At 55.6% G+C, this 1,289-nt stretch overlaps 1 protein-coding gene across 1 annotated transcript in view; it reads right to left on the bottom strand.

The window, feature by feature from the left end:
• The window catches only part of PLA2G1B (phospholipase A2, group IB (pancreas)), a gene marked incomplete at its 3' end in the record, with an annotated part of 7,301 nt that extends 6,757 nt beyond the window's left edge, over positions 1-544 (bottom strand). The window contains exon 1 of the mRNA XM_008946669.1: positions 532-544. Coding sequence (XP_008944917.1) covers positions 532-544 — 13 coding nt within the window. The remainder of the gene's footprint in view (positions 1-531) is intronic.
• Positions 545-1,289: the final 745 nt, after the last annotated feature.

The following is a 1,289-nucleotide window of genomic DNA, read 5'->3' on the forward strand; positions in this document are numbered from 1 at the left end:
GGGGTTAATTTTCATTTTAATCCAGATAACTTCAGCCATGTTTGCGAAGCAGAGACCATCCACCAGTTCCCTCTTAGGCCCCTCCACGGACCAGAAACAGAAGTGATCACTCAGATTTCCCTTCTTCCCTTCTCCTGGGCAGGAGAGGAAAAACCTCACTCTCCAGAGACTGTTTTCAGCACTGGTAAGAACAGCTAGCTGCAAGGAGGAGGCTTCCCCAGCCACACAGGTGAGCCAGGCTTGTCTCTCCGTAGCTCCACTGGGTTGTGATTCTGGCCAACCCTGCAGACCTTTCCTCTTTCTGTCAGTGCTGCCATGTCCTTCCTCTTTGTGCCCAGACACTAAGTGACCTCTCCACAGCACTCCCAGCCTGTGAGGTTTAAGTCAGGAACCCAATGTGCCATGCCCCTGGTGCAGAAGAGAGACCTACGCTGGCCACAGGTCTCCTGCATCCACAGATTCTGCCAGGACAGAGGCCAGGCTCAGAATTTCACTCCTGTCATTAGCCAACCCCGTTCCAAGCTCTCTTACCTCCTGCCTCCATGGTCCCCAGCTTCAGTGATACCCATTGGTGAAAGCTGTTGCAATCAAGGGACCCTGCAAAGAAAAAGTTAAACCCACCACTCTTAAGTAAACAAAAATGAGAATAACTACTATCACAACAGTCACAGCCCAGATGCTGGAAAAGCCAGCTTCACTTGGAGGTGCCAGACCTAAAGTGTACGTCACCCTACAGCACACTACATCAGGGCCAAGGTGAGCTCTTGGAAAGTCTATGCCAGATCAGGGAAAGGTCTAGAGACCAGGACCTTGACTAGTCAGGGAGAGCCTGCAGGAGCCAGGCAGCAGGCTGCAAGCAAACTGCTGCATTCCGCACCATCCCTCTGGGGCTCAGTGGTGGCACAGCAGATGCTGCGGCGGGTGGCGTTTCTGGACCAGAAAGCAGGCTGTGGGCTGAGAGGGGGCTGCCCACCACTGCTCACCCCCATCCTCACGTAGAGATGTAGTCCTGTGCCCTGGCCGTGCCACTCTCCGTCTTCCTCCCCCCGCAAAGAGCAGGACAAGGGAACACTCACCCCTAGGCTGTGGCCGAAGCCGGTGCTCGGGGCTGGACTGGCAGCGCTGATGTAACTGCTGACCCCTGAGTCCTGGTTGGCAGCTCCATAAAGCTCGGCCATTGGCCCGGGGCTGGTGGTGCCCAGAAACCCACCGGTGCGACTGGGGGTGGAACCTACACGAGGCAGCAAAACTACATAGTGAAGATCCCAAAAGTGCAACCCCGTCCCACC

The sequence above is a fragment of the Merops nubicus genome, unplaced genomic scaffold (assembly GCF_000691845.1).
Source record: "Merops nubicus isolate BGI_N331 unplaced genomic scaffold, ASM69184v1 scaffold45688, whole genome shotgun sequence".
NCBI lineage: Eukaryota > Metazoa > Chordata > Aves > Coraciiformes > Meropidae > Merops > Merops nubicus.